The 20687-nt window shown below is 42.0% G+C and overlaps 1 protein-coding gene across 1 annotated transcript; it reads right to left on the bottom strand.

The window, feature by feature from the left end:
* Positions 1–756: 756 nt before the first annotated feature.
* Positions 757–19007, bottom strand: lrfn5b (leucine rich repeat and fibronectin type III domain containing 5b). Its single transcript, XM_034162022.1, has 6 exons — positions 18520–19007; positions 8047–8963; positions 7062–7236; positions 5297–5630; positions 2769–3069; positions 757–1574 (listed from the first exon to the last, which is right to left on the bottom strand). The coding sequence occupies exons 2-6, from the start codon at positions 8935–8937 to the stop codon at positions 879–881; spliced, it is 2397 nt and encodes a 798-aa protein (XP_034017913.1). The 5' UTR covers positions 8938–8963; positions 18520–19007; the 3' UTR covers positions 757–878.
* Between the last annotated feature and the right edge of the window lie 1680 nt (positions 19008–20687).

Genomic DNA, 20687 nt, shown 5'->3' with positions numbered 1-20687 from the left:
ATTACAGTTTTATTGACTGTATACTGGTGAACATCAAACAGAAACAACAGCAAAATCAAGAGCCAACCACCTCCCACACTCTTCTCTCACGTCGATAAGTTAATTTACAGTGTTTGTCAGCATCGTGACGTGATGTCATCTGTAAGTTTTGAAAAATACATGGGTTTCAGCCGCGTGGAATATCTGCTTATATCCTACACCTGCCGTGTTGTTGGGGGTTCAGTTGTCATTAAAATCAGCAGTGACAGGAATCCTATCCTTGTTGAGTCTTTATGGAATTATATGATTAAAAATGCATCGATTCACACCGGAGGGCAGTATTAGGCTGAGTCGACTTGTGCCACAAATGCTGCATTGTGCTGTGTGCGCATGAGACCGGAAACAAAAAGATGGAGCGCTGTCGAATACATTCTGTTCCAACACCTCTGGGATGTAAAGCACATTCGTAATCGCTCTTAAAAAAAAAGCACCACTGATAATTAAGACGTGTCGCCATCTGTTTGTAGAGCTGGAGACAAAAATCGAGATTGTAGCGTTTTTAACGTAACAAGTTGAGTATTGCCCCGCCTCTACTTGTTATAGTACTTTGTGGCCAGTTTTCTGCATTCGATACCACGCAGACTGGAGATATACACTAATACTTTGTACATGAAATAGTTTTTACATTGTTGTGCCTTTCATCAAAGTTGTTACTATAAAGAAGACTTTGATAGGTTATAAGGTAGAAAACAAATGTGAAACATTTCCCGTAACCCTGTGCGTCTTGCCTTGGCGCCAACTATATGAGGGAAGCTTACAAATCCCTCGATAGCGAGCGCAAAAGCGCTAAACAAGGTGTAAAATCCCTGTCGGTTTCACATCCAGGAAAACAGTCTAAATCATAAAGTGCTCTCCAGGAGCCACTCGGACCTGGAGAGCTTGTCCCGGGCGGCCCGGTGAATGTTTGTCGCGGTCTCCAGCTGCGGCAGCTCTCCGCTCATTGACAGGCTCCGTTTCGAGCGCAGACTGGCCCCAGTTTTGGGACAGGCCACGTAGCAGCGTTCTTTATAAGAGTCTGCGTTAAAGGAGTGCCTGCGGCTCACTCTCACGCCCCCTGCAGGCACAGTCATGTAATAGCGAGGGGCCTGGAGGGGGCGAGGACCCTTGGGAGCAGCAGTCCATTTAGTGGGTTGGCCAAGTAGAGCCAGAGTGGCAGCGGCGGCCGTTTTACCCTCAGATGAGTTATTACGATTTACGTTATCAAAGTCGATGTCCGATTTAGCTTCAGGTCGATGGGCTTCCAAAGGTTTTTGGGGTGCAACGAAGTGTTTGGGCCTCGGAGCGCCGGGAGAAGCAGGGTGCCAGCTGTGGCTGGCAGCAGAGGTAGAGACAGTGCAGTCAGGGATGGAAGGCTTGGTGGTAGCGACCACAGCAGGAGGTCGCTGCTTGGCTGGCTCTGGGGGTGGAAGGGTGACTCTGAGGCAGTCCTTGTTTTTTTCTGGTCGCAAGACCTGCTTGGACAGGGACTTGGGTATCCCACAGCCTTGGAGCTGCCCATCACTGCTCAGGGAACGAATGTCACCCATCTCCAGAGCCTGAGAGGAAACAGAAAAGGCAAGTCTGAGAAGAATGTGACAGGCAGACGTCATCAACAAAATGTGGAAGAACTTCAGCCAAAACGGATCCAGAATCCAAATCTGGATCCTGATTAACATCACTGAGACTGGTCACACCATTTGCTTTTGTGGTTACTGCCTAAGAACATTTGTGATAAACTGATGGAACTCTTGAACAATGCCCTGTCATACTATTTTCAGAACCTAAAACAGATGTGATCTAGAAACCTCTATCTGGATCCTGATCAACCCAAAAGTTAAAAGGGTTCATCATCTTCAAAAGATTGATCATTGCACCATTTTTTTTGGTTAGTGGTTGAAAACATTTTGAGATACAGATGGAAATGCTCAAGCTTGCTATGATAAGAAGGTAAAGTAATCCAGATTCCAAATTCAAATCCCAATTAACACAAAAAAATTCTGAGTTCTGCTTCTTGGCAAAATTGATATTGGCTGAAAATTGAAAGTTGAAAGTTATTCTAGATATGATCATATCATCTATTATCTGGATCCTGATCAACACCAAAATAGAAAGCGTTCACCCTCTTGAAAAGGTTGCTTATTTCACCCTTGTTCTTCTTCTTCTTCTTGTTTGTGGCAGAAAACATTTTGAAAAATAGAGGAAATTTCAATTCATTTCAATTTAGTCAATTTATTCAAGGTGCGTCACACAAACAACCCAAAAATAAATTAAAATAAATTAAAAGATTAAAAGCACAATTAAAAGAGTAAAAGAAATATAAATATTAAAAGAAATAAAAAACATAATAACAACAATAAAAAGCATAGTAACAAATTATGCGAATTAAATGAAATGGAGAACAAGGGGGAAAAGTTTTAAAATGTCAAAGCTATCAATGTTAAGAAGCTAAATGAATCTCGATTCCAAATTCAGATTTCGATTAATACCAAAATGTTCTGCGGTCTTCCTTGTGGTAAGAATGATCATTTGACCAAATTTTGTGTTCAGTGGTGGAAAATGTTAACTTTTTTTTTTTTTAAAGAACAGTATCTTAATCAAAATTCTGATAAACATGTTTGCAGATGATTTCTTATTCCACCAAACCTTGTGAAACCATTTTTAGTGATCCTGAAAACAAACAAATATAGGTGAACACATAAACACTTTGGCAGAGGCAATAGAAAAACAAATACGAAGCACGCCAAACTGACCTTATCGACATCGCCTTGGCTGCACACCCGGTAGCGCACGATGAGAAATATGATAAAAGCGAGCACCGAGGCCACGATGATCCCTCCGATAATAACCACGATAGTGCCGCCAAGGAACTGGGACTGCATGAAATGGCATCGCAGGTACTGCGGCTCAGTGGTGAAATGGATGCAGCCGATCACCCTGGTGGCCGTCAGCGAGGTCACCTGGTCGTCGTAGATGGCCAGCACACACAGGTCGTAGTGCGTACCGGCGGCCAGGTTGTTCACCAGGATGCTCTTACTGCTCGGAGGTATCATTCTGCAGAGAAAACACCTTTTTTTTGTGAGTTGTGACAGAACGAGAGGCGGATAGGTGAAAGACAGCAAATCAGATTATGGAGCTTATTGTTTTTGAGGGATAAAATGACACAATGGTGTCTCGGTGGGGGGCTTTTTAAGATCTGTGTAATCTCTTGTGAGGTTTGATTTAGTGTCTCCAGCTGATAAACGGTTGCTTTCAGGGGACATGGGATGCAGGATTACAGGCATTCTGCAGCTGGTGCTGAACACCATTTGCATTGGCGACTTGAAGTTCTTTCGATCCTTTCGTATCGCTGTGATTAGTACTAAATTCGTATTGAAAGGGGGGGTGGGGTGGAGATGAAAGAATTCGGCATACGCCAGTTTCACAGATGGGTATGTGCAAAGCCCCTGATACCTTTTGTGAAAGAGTGTTTCACCACTCTTTCATCTTCCTATCAGTGCTCAGCTTAATGCTGACATTCTGTTTTGATTTTGTTGATTAAGCATTATCAACCTTCTGCATATTGTAAATAACACACCGGGGTGGGGGATTATGAGTTGGAGGATAAGAAGTCAGATACAGTGCATTAGTCTGTCTTCCTGATAGGATTAATACACATCAGAAATAATCATGATGGCAACCAGATCCAGTTTTTAATGAGAACATCTCCGAGGTGTGTGTGTGTGTGTGTGTGTGTGTGTGTGTGTGTGTGTGTGTGTGTGTGTGTGTGTGTGTGTGTGTGTGTGTGTGTGTGTGTGTGTGTGTGTGTGTGTGTGTGTGTGTTGGGGGGGGGGGTGAATATTGAAATGAGTGTATAAAGGTAAAACACGGGTTAGGAGGTTTCTAACAACACGGATCAGGTAAGATCAAGTTTACTTAAGTACAAGAAAGAAATCAAATGTAGGTCATTTTTCCCACATAATCCCCTTGTGAGGTCCACTTTTTTTTTTTTTTTTTTTTGCTTTCATGCTTGGATCCTCTTTACAATAGAAGCTCTCACCCAAGATAACAAATGGCAATTAGGAGAGTTTTGTGGGTGGTCAACTAATTGGAAGTTGCAGTCTCACACAGCAGTTATAGCGCACGCCAACTTGTGATCTGGGGCATCATCCTGGTTAAAATAAAAAAAAAAAAACATGGAGTTTCACAGCTTTCCTGGTTGTTTTGGCATCTGCAGTGTTCATAAAGTAACACGTCATCCTCTAAACGAGCAACCATATCAACATGGGCAACATCAACTTGGGAGTTACACCAAATCCTTCTCTTGTAGGGAGCTGATGATATGGCAATGACTGTTTGTTTGTGCTTCTTAACAACTACTCACAACGGCTTGTAAAACCACAAATACAGCTGTACACGGAAAAGAACAATTAGATAATATTTTTAAATAAGTGCACCCTAAAGTTGTAACGTAGAGCAGGTTGCTCAGTGGGGGGAAGAGACAGACTACCAATATGCAAACCTAGGTTCTGTCAAAATGTTCCACTCAACTGTCATCATTTGTGTGCAGTCTAAACTGATAAAAACCAAGAGCTTCATATCTGTCTGGGACAAAAAATGAAGGCGCCTGATGGAATGTACTGTTACTGCTTATCACGCTGACACAAACAAGTTCATCACCCGCTTACCATGTCGGTGCACCAGTATTTGCAGCCAGTCACATAACTCCACTGATACACGACAGCAGGGCAAGACTACCCACCTGGGGGCAGGTCAATTGCAGGAATAAGAACAGCTCAGTCCTAATGTCACAGCTCTCTGTTGCAACAGTGCATGTGACGTTTGCTTTTGGAAGACCCCATCGCTGTCTTAGTGACTCTATTCTCAGTGTAGGTGTCTCTTAATACAACATCTGGTTTTTGAAGTCTGTCTCCTATCAGTTACTGAGTTTATTCACCACATAAACCTACCAGGTGGGGTTCAGGCAGACAGAAAAACCCCAACAGTTCAATTCCTGGACTTGCTACCTATATTTGTCCTTGTGATCGGCATTGTCCCAGCCAACCTGGCTATAAATGGTTGCTAGCCTTGGCTTGGGAGGTAATCTGTGAAGGACTAGTGCCTTGTCCAGGTGAAGTTGTGAACTGTCATCTGCCTCATGAGGCAGAATCCTGGGATAAGCACTGACTAAATTGGTCTTATGGTCTACAGTGATGTGGCATTTCACCATCATTGTGAACCTACAACCTGTTTAGCCATATCCATCAAATTTGCCTTGGCTTGGGAAGGCATTACTACTTACCTGTATACAAGCGAATCATCATAGGTGCCGTTGTATTGGATTTGGAACATGCGGATTCCAGGAATACTCCTCTGGAAGTTGAATTTGACCAAGGCAGACGTAGAAGTTGCCTCTGCAATCACTACTTTCTTCTCCTGACCCGTCTTGGCGTTCCCCAGAGGCACGCCTCCAGGATCCGCCCCCGTCTTGGTTACTGTTGCAATATCTGATGATCCAGGGTCAGGCTCCTGCTCTATGATAGTGCTGTTGGTGATATGTGGGAGTTTAGCAATAACCAACTTCACCATCTGCTGGGCCTCACCCGCCGGATTAGACGCAACGCAAGTGAAGGAACCTGGAATAAAAATATGAGCAGTTAATCATCTCTCCTTTTATTAGTATCATACATCAGTAAGAATTGTCTGTGCCTTTATGATGTTTGACGAACATTCAGAGCTGTTTTAAATTCATTCATCCATTCATTATTCAAGGATTTTATCCCATAATATCAGCATATTGTTTCAAGGCAAGGCATTATATTTTTAGTGCTTTTCATGAAAAATGCATTCTTGTGCAGTCACATGCCCTATTTGTAAATTTAAACATGTATAATTTCATGCCTCCACCCCCTTTATGCAAATAATCTAACAGTACCTACTGCAGACTGTACCTAATAATTGTACAGTGGCCCGTTGTAATATATAGAAAACAAATTTTAGTATCCTTTTTATTTTAACAGAACTTACAGGTCCATCACATTCATTAATTTCCATGAAAATGTGTTAACGTGCCTTTGTCGTGTGTACTACTACAATTCTACCATTTTTTTTCTCTTATTGTGAAACATTTTACGAATCTGCCATCTCACTGAGGTTACATGCCAATCATTGCCGACACCACACCTCCTGCTAACTCCACTCCTGCCAGATTGCCTTGTGATTTACTGGCTTGATTTCTTGCCTTGCCTTGCTCCTGTATTGATCATCTATTTTTGTCTTAGCTATTTGAATCTGGTCATAAATCACAAAACTTTAGATGGTCGTTTGATCTTCAGCATGATACTTCAACTTAAACCTGTCCAACTTTGATCCATTGTAGTCCAGATTCATGGTGTTCAGGCTTTATGCACATCTGACAGAAAACCTTATTTCAAGATGTATAGAATAGTGTTTTCTAGCAAAATATACCACAACTTTGTGATGAAAATTCAATTATCTTTAAGGACATGAAACAAAGTAGCACATATGCACAACACATTATCATCTGCATAAAAAAGCATACACCAGGTGGACTGTTTTTAATCTAAACATCAGTTTATTCCTGACTAGTACAGCAAGGTTAGGACTTAAAAAGAGCCTAAACCTTTTGCAGACCAACTCTAAATGTAATTCTGTCTGTTTCTCCGGTTCTGCTTCTACCCCAAGTCTTAATTTCTTTGAACATGTTCTTCACTGTCCATGAATACATCTGCAATGCTGCTTTCTTCCTCATGTATACTAACTATAAACCTTATCTAGCTCAATAAACCCCTCATGTAATGTACTATATTCCAAACATTTTTAACAAAGTGATATATTGTTGTGGCTTCTAATTGGAATTGTATGCCAGACTCATGAGACCAATATACTGCGAGTTCAGCCAAACAGCAATCCCCGCTACTCAAGCTAGTAGGAAGATATTTCTTTGTGGACTTCACTTTGCTACACTTTACTAACTGATGCAGACAAATAAAAACCTCTTTTTATTTTCCAGTAAAGAACACAAATGCAGTCAGGTGCGAACAGACCAGAGTCCTTGACCGTGTTGATGAGGATGTCCAGCGTGCCATCAGTATGGACCATAGCCCTGGAGGAATTGGACATGAGGCGTCCATCAGGGGCAATCCAGTGGATAATGGGATCTGGGTCACCCCTGGCCTTACATCGCAGAGTCACACTCTGGCCCTCTAAAGCGTGTAGTTCCTGAGGAAAAGGGAGGTAGGGAACATTTCAGTATATATTTAACACACCATAGGCACTAAACCTATTACACATCTGGGGAGAGGGGGGTGGTTAAAAGGGTCTTTATAATTTACAGAATCTGGGTTTGAAGATGCAACAATATACAGGGCTTCTTGAAAACAAGCAAAATTTTCCCAGTGACAACATTAGTCCAATTTAAGGTTTGCTTGATATTTACTTGATGAAAATGATTTATTTTGGTTTTGTCCCCAGTTAGAATTTGCTCACATTTACATTTCGTTTTTTCTGTCTGAACCTAACTTCCTACCCTGAGTCTTGGTGGTTTTACAGTGCCTCAGCTAGTTTTGCTAATTGTTCAAGCATTCAGTATTTACTGTACATTTTTCCACTGAAAATCTGAAAAACACAAAGTAAGTAAGTCTTCATCGCGTTGGCATCTCAGTGACTGATTACCTATAATTAATGCTACTGTTGATAAATTCTATGTCTGTAAAATATAATTTATGCTCTTGAATTATCTTGATTATGTTGATGAGATAATCTCTGCAATTATGCGAAAGAAAAATCTGTAATTATTGGGCAAAGATTTGATTATATCTTTTTACTCCGACTACTGTTTACCAAAGATTTGTTATGGATTCTGAAAGAAGCTTTGTCCCTACAGGCAACATTTTAAATCTTTTAACAATCTTATATAGAGTATTTTACCATATTAATAGCTGATGTACATTTGATTCACAATAGTCATCAGTTGCTGCTTTTCTAGGCTACAATTTGGTGTATTAGTCTTACCCCAGCTTGACATTTTACCTGAGAGTGCCTGGTGATGAGTGGAGGCTCACACAGGAACTCTTCCTCTGAAACAGTCCAGAAATATCGTCCAGCAAGGTGCTGTGGTGAGGCACAGGTCTCCAGATCATCCTCCCGCCGGAGCCTCCGCAGCCAGAGCAGCTCACAGTTGCACCTCAGTGGGTTTCCCCCGAAGCTCAGGGCAAACAAGGAGGAGCCCATTATTCCTGAGGTAGCCAGCACCCCTGCCCTTTGGAAAATGGGGTCTGGTGGAAGCTTCTGGAGCTTGTTGGAGGTCACGTCCAACCTCTTGAGCTTCTGCAGTCCAGAAAAGGTTCCCTCTGGGATGTAGCTGAGCATGTTGTGGTCCAAATTAAGCGTGTGGAGATTGGACATCCTTTGGATGGCCACCCATGGGGCGCTTTCCAGGTTGTTGTAGGATAGGTCAAGCTCTTCCAGGGCCGTCAGGTCGTTGAAGGCCCCAATCTGGATATGGGTGAGCTGGTTGTTATTCAGGATGAGGTGGTGCAGCTTGGACATCCCGCTGAAAGTGTCGTCGGTGATACGAGTCAGCCGGTTGCTGTCAAGGTGAAGGGCTCGTAGATTCTCTAGGTCTTTGAAGGCGTGGGGCGCAATGGAGCCAATAGTGTTCCGAGATAGAGTCAGGTCCACCAGCTTAGTCATGTTGGCAAAATCTTTGCGTTTTATGCTAGTTACAAAATTATCTCCAAGACGCATCTCTACTGTGTGTCTGTCAATGTTTGGTGGCACAAAAAGAAGCCCCTTTTTGTCACACAGGGTTGCCAGGTTGGGATTAAGCACCTGACAGACGCATCGTTTGGGGCAGATCTGAACTTTGTGCGCCTTCACAGCCACACCAAGGACTATCAGATAAACCAGGAGAGACTCCATTTGGCTTTTCTGTCAGGTCAAGACACCTGGAAAAAGCATCAGAGAACAGATGGACATGTACAGAATGTGAAATATGCAGCAGTGAATTGGATCTCAAGCAGTTGTGCCATTTTTACTGTGCAACGACACTGAAAAAAAAAAAAAACATCTCCGAAAAGGAACTGTGGGATTCTGCTCTGTAAAGCTTTTGTGCTCCATTTAAAATATTATTATTGAAATATTACCAAAAAAAACAATAACAAAAAAAAAAAAAACACAGAAAAGACAGTCCATTACATTCCGCCAGTCTGAGCACACTTTCAAATAAATTACACTGTGTCTAAGGAACTGCTGGTCATACAAATTTAAATTTGATGGGTTTTTTTGTTTTGTTTTTTTTGAGTGAGAGAGAGAGATAGAATTTTTGTAGGGAGGAACTGAACATGTTAACTCACTTAGGCTCAAATTAAGACTTAAATTAAGCACTGTTTTCCCTTAATGACAGCAGACACCTGCTTTGACCCCAATGAAGAAGCTGATTTTTTTTTTTTCTGAATTACTCAGTAACCCCAAGTTTATATTTGCTCTAATTGAATATTTTTACTGAAAATGACAAGAAACATAATTTTTGACCTTTAACCCTCACGAAACCACATCTCACTGTGTTAGTATGCGACCACTAGGACTAGAGAGCAAATGTAGGGCTGAAATTACTCAGCAACCAAAATTTCTACTGGATCTAATTCAGTATTTTTTTTTCTTAAAATGACAGGAAATGTCTACTTTTACCTTTCACCCTAAGGAATTCAAACACTGTTGTATCTTGTAACTACTGAGGCCAAAAAGCTATTTCTACAAAAAAGAATTTGCCCAAATTCAAGTTTTCTTTTTTTTTGTTTTAAAAACCCACTTGAAACAGGTATTTAGTTTACTGGATGCCACCAACAGGTCTGCAGTTCATTCTTGTTGGTCATAGGTTTACATTAGAATGATAGATGAGTCCGTCCCCTCCCGTTGTTAACACGATAATTCAAACACAATAAGGGCTGACATCTTATATATTCCTAAATTCAAAGGGCATAGAAAGATGATAAATTGTTTAAATTTTGGTTCTGATTGATGCACCAGATCATCAGCAAAATTGACTTTGAATTTCTTGGTGGAAATTAGTATCAGTTCTGATTTAAAGTTGAGGTCTATTCTCACTTTCACAAATGTGAATCCTGGAAATACAGTCTGTAACTATCAAAACCAGCGTGTGTGTGAAGCTCACAGTTGCCCTTTAATGTGATCTGTTGTGTAGTTTGATAACTTAATGCATGGAGTTGTACCATGGGATGTGTGAAAGCACGACCATAGTATAATTTTAGTCTGACACTGACACTTTTGGAAAACCACCCAGTGATATTACAGCATGTACAACAAAATTACAGGCTCCACAGAAATGCAAGGGACTATGTCAAAGTCTGAAGATTTGAAAATCTTGCAAATTCTGCCACAGTTAAAACAAGATCAGGGCAGAATGATGGAATATTCACTGAATATACATGAATATCTCATGGAAACCCTCCTGGATCTTTTGAAGGTGTTCCAAGGTATGGACAAGGTTTCAAACCATGAACTTCTAGGATGCACGTCCATTAAAATGAGGAAAGGGCTTGAGATGCAAGCTTAGATTTGGTGGCCACCAAATGCACTGCTGCTTGCTTTTATGAACTTATGGTGAAATCATGCAGAAATGAATTGGGTTTTGTATGTTGTGACATTGACAATAAAAAAAAGTTAGTTGGTAAAACCCAAATAAAATAAGTTTGTTTAAATGAACAAGTAATATTTATGTCAACTTGTTCATTTTTAATTTAAATAAATGTATTTTAGGTGTAATTTCCAAGCCATTTATTAAGGACTTTTTAAAAATTGGCCAACAATTTTCTTTTCTCAGTGTACAACTAATACAAAAATCTGCTTTCAAATAATCTTGCAGCAATGGCAGGTCGTGCACAATCAAAAGAATTTGTTCATTTAAAGATCTAGGCCAGTGGTGTCCAAACTATTCCAGAAAGGGCTGTGAGGGTGCAGGTTTTCTTTGCAGCCACTGACTCCAGCAGGTGATTTCACTGATTAACATCACTTTGAGCAGTTTGGAATGAGTTCATCAGTAGGATCACCTGCTGGAGTCAATGGCTGCAAAGAAAACCTGCACCCTCTGAGCCCTTTCTGGAATAGTTTGGACACCACTGCTCTAGGCCAAATTCTGAGCAGGGAAGATGAAAAAAAGTTGGAGTTAATTATTCACCTGCAGATGTCATATCTGGTTCTGTGTCAGCCTTTGTGCTGGCTGATCTTTTACTTTTGTGATATGATAAAGCCGATCCTGTCGCGTTTGTGTACAGAGGGCTAAAAGTGTATCCCAGCAGGTCAATTCCTCTTTGGAATTAGGAGGAGGTCTCGCTGGATCAAATCACCGACAGGATGGGATGATCGGTCCTCGGCGAGGATGTACCGCGGCTCTATCGATTTTGTCTCCGTGCTGCAACTCTTATGACACGACTGAGATGGGGGATAAGAATGGATCCGTGTGATGAATCCCGAGGCCCAGAGACGGATATAGTATGTCACAAAACTGAGAAAGTGGAGATCAGATCACAGCTCGGCAGGTGTAAAACACAAAGTATCACATGGGGGTGGGGGGTGACATTAGACACTATAGTTAGAAATAGAATTTAGCATCGCTTTCGAGCTGTCTTGCTGTCGTGTTTCACCACATCAAACACAGACATTTCTTGCCAACAACTGTAAAAAAAAATCCAGAGGGTAACCTTTAAATACCGAAGAGACTGGCTACTTTATCGGCGTGGATTTCTGAGGTTTTATGCAAACGTCTCCATTGGCGAGGACGCATTAAAAGTCTTGCCTCAGCAAACCGCCTGCCAACCTTCATGCTTCACAAGCTTTTGTTGTACCAGAGCAGTGACACGGAACTCATGGTGTAATAACCTTGACAGTCGGAGTCTGAGGAAACTGTCTATAGAACACATCAGACAGGACGGGGAGCGGCGGTGTGCTGCCACGCCATGTCATGTTTTTAACATGAGCAGGTAGTGAAGCCCACAACACAACAGTTGCATTTCTGACAGCAAGATGAGATGTAGCACAGCCTGACAGAAAACAAGGAAAAGAGGCCTCCTTTAAATGGCCGAGGAGCGACACTAGTGCAATGAGTCCGTGACTTCTCCACTTGTGTAGCGTCCACTCATGGCATTCAGTGGCATCGAGGTGGCTGGTGGTTGCAGGAGTGTCATGAAATTTGGTGAAGTTAATTAATTTTATTCAAAGAAACAACACATTCAGGGATCAGTGTAGAAACAAAGATCCAAATGTGGATCTTTGCTTCTGGATCTTCTTTATAAATGGATTACAGTTGAGGAACTGTTGTCATTTTGCTCAATTTCTCAAAATCCAATATACTGACCTTCACAAAATTTGGTGAGATGATCAGTCATGTCAATCAATCAATCAATCAACTCTTTTTTTATATAGCGCCAAATCACAACAAACAGTTGCCCCAAGGCGCTCCATATTGCAAGGCAAGGCCATACAACAATCATGAAAAACCCCAACGGTCAAAACGACCCCCTGTGAGCAAGCACTTGGCAACAGTGGGAAGGAAAAACTCCCTCCCAACAGGAAGAAACCTCCAGCAGAACCAGGCCCAGGGAGGGGCAGTCTTCTGCTGAGACTGGTTGGGGCTGAGGGAAAAGAAAAATAATCTTGTTGTAGAGATGGGGGTTGTTTCTGGATCTCTTGCTCTCTTTTTTTAAATTTTTGTCAACACAAAAAGTTTTTTTTTTTCACATTTTGTTCAATTTCTCATTGATTTAAACAAAATGCGGGTGCATTATCAACCAGGTTAAGAGGAGAGGATCTTTTTTTTTCCTGAATCCTCCAGGGATTTTTATTTATTTGTTTATTTATTGCATTTTTCTCAATTTCTCAGAAGCTAATATGTTGATTTTTGCATAATTTGCTGAGATGATCAATCATGTCAAGAGGAAGAATTGTTCAGTTTTGGTGTTCAGGAGCTGAATGTTGTTTCTGGAATTTCCCCCTTATTTTTCATTTGCATGAACAAATTAATTTTTTTTCTTTTTTTTTTACATTTTGCTCAATTTCTCAGAGGCTAGTACATTTATTTTCACATAATTTGGTGAAGTGATGAATCACGTGAAGAGGAAGAAGTCATGTTGTTTTGTCTTCAAGACTTGGATGATGCTTTTGGATCTCTCTCTTTTTAAAAAAAAACAAAAACAAATATTAACATTAAAATAATTGAGTTTTTGCTCAATTTCTCAAAGGTTAATGCATTGTTCTTTGCAAAATTTTGTGATAACAAATGAGACCTTTAAACAATTTGTTTGGATTTCTCAATCACAACATCTCAAACACAAAAATTGAGTATTGCATGACATCACAAATATTTCTTTTAATTTTATTTTTAAATTCTGTGTCAAACAACGTGTGTGCACAATATGAAAATATGGTGCTTTTACCACACAACACACCATTATAATGATAATTTGACTTCTCACTGATGGAGCTGATTTCTGGAGTTGGACCAAATGTATTTGTATTTTACTTTGCAAAATTTGCTGTGCTTGTCTCATGTGGTTTGTTTGTTTGTTTCTTTGTTTGTTGTTCTTTAATATGCCAGATGAGCTTTTTAAAATTAATTTTAATAAAAAATTTATTTCGAAAAATTTAAATTCCGGTGTTCATCCAGATCTGGATTCTTTCTCTCTTTCTTCTTTGCTAATCCACTGATTTTAAACCTGTCAGTTCTGTTCATGCAAAATTTGAGGCTTATTTGGCCTTGGCCGTCTTATACTTTCTCTAAGTCCACTTGTCCCGTTATTAAATGTCCTTAAAGATGGAAAGTGCCTTTAGTGTTGCACTCGGCTGCTGTAAAGCTGTTTCCAAGTACCTGTGTGAAAGGTTGAATATCTATTTCTGTGTGTGCGTGGGGTATAGATGCTGAAGTGTGTTTGGGGACTTTGTACATGTTAACACTGGGGTGAATGGCTCTGAATGGCACGGCGTCTGGATGTGCAATGAGGCAAGAGAACCCGCTACTTCCTGACTCCAATCTCACTGACGACGTAATATTGATTCCCTCTGCTGAGATGGGGCTTGGTGAAAACTCAAATGTGGTAATCCTGATAAAATTGGCTTTGTGAGGACAAAAGGACAGGCCTCCGCCGCTGAAACAGACTGCGAGATATCTCACTATCCACCTAATTTACATTTAATCGTCGGTGCTCCGCTGAGCTTTGCATAACAGGTTGCACTCATCAGCTACAGCTACATGCAAGTAGATAATCGATCAGTGATTTCATCAATCACGCGCTTCATTGTTAGGTGTCACACTCTGGCAAAATCATTGCCCTCCAGGATGGGCTCTTCATTATGTTGTGGTTGAGATGGGCTGGCCACTGATAAATAGGAAAACAGATAATTACAAATGCATCATCGATTATCTCCTTCTTAGTCAATCAAATGTTCATTTACTACAACCGAGCAGGTCTTTTCGCCCTCGGAGAACAGAACAGACTGACAGCACACACCCACGCGTGCACACCAGTGGGTGGATTTGAGCGTAATAGATGTAGCTCACTACAACCCCCAGCTACGGAGACATTCATGCACAGCAGCATGCTGTAGAAGAGGATATCTATGGTCTCCCTCGGGGAGCGTTCGCCAAGAAAAGCCTTATGCAGCATGCCGCATGCCAATCGGCCGATGAGGTCATAGGGGGATATGTTTTCAGATGGTCTAACTTGTGCTGGAGCTCATGTGAGAAAGCCTCTGCAAGCCACGTCTGGGCAGGGAATCAGGGAAAGCAGCCCGTGCAAGAAGAAGTTAATGAGTTGGAGGTCTGGGCGGTTTTGTTTCCAAGCAAGCCGTGGCAGCGTCCCACCTGGGTTGCTCCAAAAAAATAAAACAAACAAAGCAGCCAAAAGTCTGCAACTGCCCAAAAAAAGCTCCATTGAGTCAAGGAGGTAAAGTGAGGCTGGAGCAGGTCTGTAAAACTGTGTCATCAAGATTGTGAAAAAGGCCCACAAGCAAACTGAGCTGCCACGTTGGGCCGAAGTGGATCATAGTTTGGCCAAAATTTTATTGTCTCATGAACGCTCGTGTAGCTCAAGTTCAAACATTCTGACTAAACAGTGTGGCTGTTTGTGTGGTATGTGCTGTGACACCCTTTTGAAACAGCCAATGTTAGTGAGCGTGATGGCTCTTGGGTGATGGCCCCAGCACCATGGCAACGCAGAAAACAAGGGTTTTTGGGCGATATGCAATCAGCGGCGTTTTGTTTTAGATCACCTCATAATATTTAGAACAAAGAGGGCCTCTCTGGAGAGAAGAACCTTGACTATATAGTTGTGAAAAACAATCAGGGAGCCAGTTGGAGGCCAGAACACACTCATTGTACCATTTATGACACTGCACTAATGAGAAGACAGGAGGTTGTACACTCAGCTAATTACTGCCGCAAAGGGGGTTATGTTTCTGCTCATGTCTGTTTGTTGGTGTAAAGTTATTGTAATGACTTTCAGACAACATAGTGAGAAGAATTTGTCTAACCTGGGTGGGAACCTTGGGATTTTTATAACTGATTCACACAATACAAGCGGTTTTCATGAAACTTAAAGAAAACTCTTGGACTGTCGTCAATGGATTTTGAAAAAGTGAAGGTGAGTGTGAAACCAGAGCAGTTCTTTCTATTTTTATCTTCTCAAATAGGGTAGGGGTTGGGCTGCCTATATGTAGTAGTAACACCGGTAGTCACACTTCTGGTATCTATTGGACAAGACAGTTAATCTGCATTGTCCCAGTCCACCCAAATACAAATGGGTACCAGCCTTGGCTGGGGAAAGAACCTGCATCCAGGTGGCACCCCATCAAAAGAAGTCATAGACTCTCATCCACTTCACTCTGTGGTTTCCAGGGATAAGCAGCAGCACCAATGGGCAGCAGGCAGCAAACGACCTGGGGTAACTTTTCTGACACCTCCTGCTTAAAACCCCAAAAGTCAGAAGGATCATGAGGCCCCGCTTTCACGGTCTGTATTCATACTGATTATGAATCATGCCTATATTAGATTCTCTTTTTCTAATGGGTAGGAGGTGGCCTGCCAGTATAAAGACCTGGGTTTGATTTCCAGGCACACTACCTGTATTTATGGGACAAGACACTTTGTCTCCATTGTCCCAGTGTACCCAAATGTAAACAGGGACCTGTATTGGCTGGGGAAACAACCTGCTTTGGACTGGCGTCCCATCCAAGGGGGATCTGAAGTTATAGTTCCAAAAGCCAGGGGCTGAACCCAGACTCTTCAGTAGTGCAGCCTAATGCTATGCCAAGAGAGCTATTTCAGCCTCAAAATTAGGATTAATTGGGATCCTCAAAATTAGTTGTTTATGGAGGAGCATGAAATAAACCAGCCAGTGTCATCTGCCATCCCCTTTCAGAGTCAGAATGCACAGTCCTCTGCTATTGGCCATGCAGACTCAAGTGAGAGGTTTTCTATGTGTGTCAAAGCAGGAAGCAGACAGCAGCCACCAAAGCTCCCTGAGATGAAGCAAAGACGCAGTACGGTGATGATTCATAGTCTTCAATGAGTGTTTATGTTGACATTTTAATTGTTGTTTTTGAGTTATTTTCACTGTGCATACAAGCAGGGTGTATGTGTGTTATGAACCCACTTATGTAAGCCACATCTGAGTGCTGCAGCCTTTAAATACCACAAATATACTACACTCAATTTTAGACCTGATTTTTGCTGATCTATGGCACAGTTGCTTGCTGCTTCTCCTCTCACGGTCAGGTGCAGTGCTGGTACGCTGCACCTGACCATGCTTCATTTATTAGATCAACAATCCCGCAGGCACACAGATGAGCTACTCGCTATTTATGATGCAACTACTAAGCGTGCAAACCTCATATGTGTTGGGTGGAAGCCATGAATTACACTTCTGTTGCACTGTGCACCCCTTTGCACCAGGTGGAAGATGGATCTCCAAACAGCATGATGTGAGCCTAAATTATTTGTCTTTTTCAATCAGATGAGCTTGCATGCGAATGCAAGCATGTGCAAGGGGATGGCATACTAAGCAGCCCCCGCTGCCTCAATAGAAGTGCTGTTCATCAGCATTTACAACCCCCCCCCCCCCCCCCCCCCCCTTGCAATTCCAAGTGTTTTCCTTTACTGGGTATCACAGGAAATTCAGAGCTACCTTGATTATCTCACAACTAAAGCATCGGTCCAACATCAAACAAACACAGACACATTCTGGATGCTGCAATACGCTGAGCAGGTGCATGAATAGGCCAAATTAAAATGCTGCTCATTTTCTTTGGATCTTAGTTCTTGCACCTCTGTGACATGCCCCGATGCTAGAGGCTTATGACCTGGGATTTTCTTCTGCTAAGAGGAGCGCAGAATCCTTGAGCACCGCCTTTGAATATCAATATGTGAGCACTCAATGTGCCAGAAGGCCATCGGGTCGGCAGAGGCCCAAATCGGTCAATTTGAGGTGCAGATGCAAGTGCAATTTCAGATTATAGGAGGTGTTAAAGAAGCGGATCTCTACTTCTCATTGGGTTAAATGCTCCACTGCCATTACCAAGGCTTTTTACTTTAAGGTTTAAATGAACAGCCATGATCATTATGGTCATCATCGACTCATTCGGCATCTTTCACACACCCTTGAGAGACTGTTTTCTACCATGCTCGGCAACAAAATGACTAAATAATGTACAATCTATGGGCTCCTTATTGCATTGTGTAATGAAAATAGCTCTTCTCACAGTGGATGTGCACAAGATGTGGGCCAGGTATTGCAGATGTGTGCGATCACACCAATGTTGTGATTATTCAGGAAGAACAGGAGAAAATTCCTGTCAATGGATTTCGAGCCGGTCTGCAGAATGTCCAGAATACCTGGATCATTTCCTATCTGGGGAAAGGTGCAGCAGGGTATTAACATAGCAGCAAGAGCATACAGAAGCAGCAAAATGAGGCGTGGGCCTGGTTTCACTGGTGTAGCAGTTACAACAGTGCCTTAGGCTCTCATGAATAATAAGATGTGTTATAACTAACACTCCACATCAGCCAAAAGCCGTTATACCTCATCCGTCAGCAGTCATTCCCACATGCAGTTCATCACGATGCACCCATGCCAACACATGCAATGATCATTTTTAGGTTGCATATGGCATCTAAACCACATCACCTCCACACAGCAGTTGTGCAATATCTGGATCACCTTTTGCACAGATCATTAATCATGGAAACATTTGACAGTGAATACACATTTCTGAGATGATGGAGATGATTCAGTTGCACATGGGGGGGCAGAAGTGGATGCTAAAAATAAAATTGCTATATCAGATTGAGATTCTTGGAAAATTAGGCGTTTTTTGACCTTGCGGTGCAGGTCCTGGACTAGAGGGGTTGCACGACCCTCACTGCAAGAAACCTGAGAGAGAACTAATCAGTTTTTGCCCTTCTTTTTGGAGAAAATGAGAGTTTGCTGAATTTACCTTGCAGATGAGACATCAGCCCGTGCAAGTCAAAGGCGGGTGGGTTTGAGTTTATTTCCCAGGAGATTTGAGCGCATACTGGGGAAGCCTTATTAATATTGACCAAAATGGGAGCGATGGTGCCAGGTGTCCAGAAACACGCGCGTCCGCTCTTAGAACACGTGACGGCCTGCGAGATCACCGATGCCCTTCAGGAAATCCATAACCAGCCGAGAAAGGACGATCCTCTCCGCTGATCCTTCCAGCCAAGGAGGAGAGGAAAAAAAAAAAAAAAAAAAAAAAAAAAACAGTGCAAAACGCAACCTGGAGCGTCCCGGTGTGGCTTCGAGGCTGCAGCTGTGCGCGCTTTGACTGCGCATCGACGCGCCTCGAGAAGAGAAAACGCCTTTTGTAGCGGCTGACTCTGTCCGTAGTGCTGAATCCAGCCAGATGTTCGGATCGTTTTCACGTTTTTGTTTTTTCTTACCCCTTGCTTTTGTTTTTGTTTTTTTGTTTTTTTTCTGGCGACCCGCGCGGCTCACTGCGAGTTAATCCAGATTGAGCGAAAAGCTTGCTGCCGTAATACGTCCCCCTCCTCCAGCCTCCGGACCACACTGTGTGGACCAACGACCCGGCTCCATTTCTGACCAGAGGTGCTGTGCTCGGAATGGTAATCGGTGCGCTCACGAGCTGCACAGAGAGCATTTGTGTGCGCAGACAGATTCAGTGCCTCCCAGCCTATCTCACAGGCAGGCGTCATCATTTATTCATGTGCACTGAACTCCACTGCACGAAAAATGCACCAGGCCTTTAACAATAGGAGCAAATTATTCGAAAAGTGCATCCAAGAAAAAAAAAAAAAAAATCATGTTTCTTTTGGATAATTCCTAAATCTGCTGTTGGATAGTTGCACATACACACATATGGATAGTCCTGTGTCGTTGGTGACAGTGTTGAGTTGGCTGAAACTGGAAGCCTTGGCTCCCTGTGGGTCTTGTTGGCACTGCTATCTAATACAATGATCCGATCCTGTAGCCCTTTGTGCAAGCTGGCAACATAAAACTTATGTGTATAAGTGTATTAGAAAAATAGTCTCATTGGAGGAGAGGCAAGCACACTCCGTTTATTTATTTTATTCCCACAGGAGATGACCTCTTAGTCTTCCCAGGCTGCTGTCGCTTTCCACTCGGTGTACCTTGTATGGAGAAAATTACCCAGAGGATTTCAAACCTAGATCCATCCGGTTATAACACTTTCGCTTGAGCTGAATAAAAAGGCTGTAAGTCACTTTTGGCAAACTGGAGGCCCGGGGGTCAAACACGGCACTGGAAAATGTCAGATCCAGCCCACAGTCCAAATCAAATGATCAGTCTGTCTGTCATAATTCCCTCAGGCCCAGATCTGTGTCTGTCAGTTAGTCTGTTCGGCAGCAAACTCAAAATTCACACATGCTTTGTCATATTTTTTTATGCAAAATAGCCCGAAGTTGTGCAGTAAGATCTTTCTAGGCAAAGCTGTAACTGTAAAATTTCATTGCTCATTATGTAGGCACTCACCTCATGCTACTGTTAGCCCATTAGCATTTTGTTATGTGACGCTAGTATGTTTCCATGCTGTTAGCCCACTGGCATTGATAACGGACTAACATTAGCAAGTGTATGTTAAAATATATGTATGAACAAATTATAATTCTTGTTACAATAGAAGCATTCAGCCCATGCTACTAGGGCTAGGCCATTAGCATTGTGTTATGTGCTAGTATGTTTCCATATTGTTAGCCCATTGGCATTGATAACAGACTAACATTAGCAAATATGTATTTATGTTAGAATATTATAAATCTCGTTGCTCACAATGGAGGCACTCAGCTAATGCTAATGTTAGCCCATTAGCATCATGTTATGTGATGCTAGTGAGTTTTCATGCTGTTAGCTTATTAACATTGATAGTTGACTAATGTTAGCACGTATGTATTTATATTAGAATGTATGTATAAGCATATTATAATTCTTGTTACAATAGAGGCACTCAACTCATGCTAATATTAGCCTGTTAGCATCATGTTATGTGATGCTAGTGTGTTTTCATGCTGTTATCCCGTTAGCATTGATAAGTGACTAATGTTAGCACATATGTATTTATATTAGAATGTATGTATAAGCATATTATAATTCTTGTTACAATAGAGG

This window comes from Thalassophryne amazonica, chromosome 21, assembly GCF_902500255.1.
Source record: "Thalassophryne amazonica chromosome 21, fThaAma1.1, whole genome shotgun sequence".
Lineage (NCBI taxonomy): Eukaryota > Metazoa > Chordata > Actinopteri > Batrachoidiformes > Batrachoididae > Thalassophryne > Thalassophryne amazonica.
The sequence above is the reverse complement of the archived record's forward strand: the minus strand, read 5'-3'. Positions and strand labels throughout refer to the sequence as shown.